At 36.2% G+C, this 2,112-nt stretch overlaps 1 protein-coding gene across 1 annotated transcript; it reads left to right on the top strand.

Annotated features, from left to right (window-relative positions):
• The first annotated feature begins 500 nt into the window (after nucleotides 1–500).
• On the top strand, nucleotides 501–1,404 carry LOC112513265 (glutathione S-transferase APIC-like). The gene is made up of 3 exons (XM_025119480.1): nucleotides 501–673; nucleotides 764–812; nucleotides 924–1,404. The coding sequence occupies exons 1-3, from the start codon at nucleotides 527–529 to the stop codon at nucleotides 1,358–1,360; spliced, it is 633 nt and encodes a 210-aa protein (XP_024975248.1). The 5' UTR covers nucleotides 501–526; the 3' UTR covers nucleotides 1,361–1,404.
• Nucleotides 1,405–2,112: the final 708 nt, after the last annotated feature.

The raw sequence follows: 2,112 nt of genomic DNA on the forward strand, positions 1-2,112 counted from the left end.
AATTATATTATTAAACCTAAATTAAATTTCTTTGTTACTAAACCTAAATTAAATTATAATTAAAAAATTGAATTAAGAAAATTACACCAAAACACAAAGACTTTTAAAAAGTTTAATTTGATACTGATATCGATATTTTTTTTCAAAATTTTATGATATTTTTAAATTAATATTTTATTCAAAAATAAAAACATTATCGCTTTTTCAAAATCATATAAAACCGTATTATATCGACATAAAAAAAGAATAAAACAAAATCCTGAAATCAAAATATGTCTCGATGCATTGCACGAGTACCCTACTAGTAATAATAAAGTAATAAAAAATTTAGGAAAATAGTTTTACTTTTTTTTTCCTTTCACGGAATATGCAACAGTGGAATCTTCTGGAAAGAAAAACCCTACACACAATCTGCACCACCACGACTMGTATTTATACCCCACTCCTCACTTCTCATACTACTCACATATTTCTCTACATTTGGATTCGAAGTTGCAGAGATCTCTAGCCAATACCAACACTAGCCATGGCCATCAAAGTCTTCGGAGCCCCGGGTTCAACCGCAACCCTCCGAGTTCGTGCTTGCCTCGCTGAGAAGGACCTTGACTATGAGTTCATTCTCGTCGATTTGGCCACCAAAGAACACAAGAAGCCTGAATTCCTTCCTCGTAACGTACGCACAACTGAATTTAGTTTAGTTTTCATCACACATTTACTTCGATTTTATTTTGACTTGCATTGGTGTTTGTAATTGTATCTGCAGCCGTTTGGTCAAGTTCCAGCGTTTGAGGATGGTGATCTTAAACTGTTCGGTAGGAATCCCGTTCGTCTCGAAATGAATGATTGTAGATTTTGTTTCATTATCCGATATGTTTTAGTAATTGTAGGCTCAAAATTTTGATGAGATAATCAAACTGATGCAGAGTCGAGAGCGATTACGGAATACATAGCTAACGCATACGCCGATAAGGGGAACGATCTGATCTCCAAGGATGTGAAGAAGATGGCGATACAGTCGGTGTGGATGGAAGTGGAATCTCACAAATATGAACCGGTGACTTCTATGCTGTTTGTGGAGCTGTGTTTGAAGCCAATGTGGGGGATGCCGGTAGACGAGGCGGTGGTGGAAGAGAACGAGAAGAAGCTGGAGGAGGTGMTGGACATCTATGAATCGCGGCTGTCGGAGAGCAAGTATTTGGGGGGAGATAGCTTCACGTTGGCGGATCTGCACCACCTCCCCAACCTCAAGTATTTGATGGGAACAAAGGTGAAGAAGGTGTTTGAGGCGCGGCCACATGTCAGCGCGTGGGCGKCGGAAATTCTATCGAGGCCTTCATGGGTGAAAGTCACGGCGGCTTAAACGTGATTTTGATGAGAATGAATGGATGCAATCTGTGTGCGCAACCTTGATGTTTTCCTTTTAAATAAATAATAATTTTATTTTCGTTATAGATCGATCACTAACGCAACCCAAGCTCGAGAACACAACTGCCCTTCAACCATCGTATGCCTCTTTCTAATGGACAAATTCACTAACAATTAATATGTACAAGTTTAATGAGCATCAAAACAAATTAACAGCAAATTGACAATTTGAGTTGTTTTAAGAAGGAAGAAAAATTGAAATGATTCATATTTAGAAGCTTGATAAAAATGATTATACTGGAAAGTAGATATTTTTTCTATTATAATCCTAGACTCCGTTTAATATTTTTAATAAATTTATTGAAGAGGGTAGCCATTCATGTTAATTATAAAACACAGATTTTGGACCAATGAAATAATTAAAGAAGAGAGAGGGTATAAAGAATAAATTTCTAAAACTCAATAGTTTCAAGAGAGAGAATATAAAGAATAAATTTCTAAAACTCAATAGTTTCAAGAGAGAGAATCATATTTTTTTTTTTATTAACCTCGATATCCAACCTGTTATGTGAGTCGACTAATTTTAGGGCGATCATTTGCTTTGCAGATAGCCCGAAGTGACTGTATTTGAACTTCCGTGGCCACAGGAAGATTTTTTTATTTCTCCTTGGATTTGAACCTAGAACCTTCGGGTATTTTTAATCTTTGAAGTCAAGCTCAAACCAATTATGTACCACCCTTATGGTT

The sequence above is a fragment of the Cynara cardunculus genome (genome assembly GCF_001531365.2).
Source record: "Cynara cardunculus var. scolymus isolate 2C chromosome LG 5, CcrdV1, whole genome shotgun sequence".
NCBI lineage: Eukaryota > Viridiplantae > Streptophyta > Magnoliopsida > Asterales > Asteraceae > Cynara > Cynara cardunculus.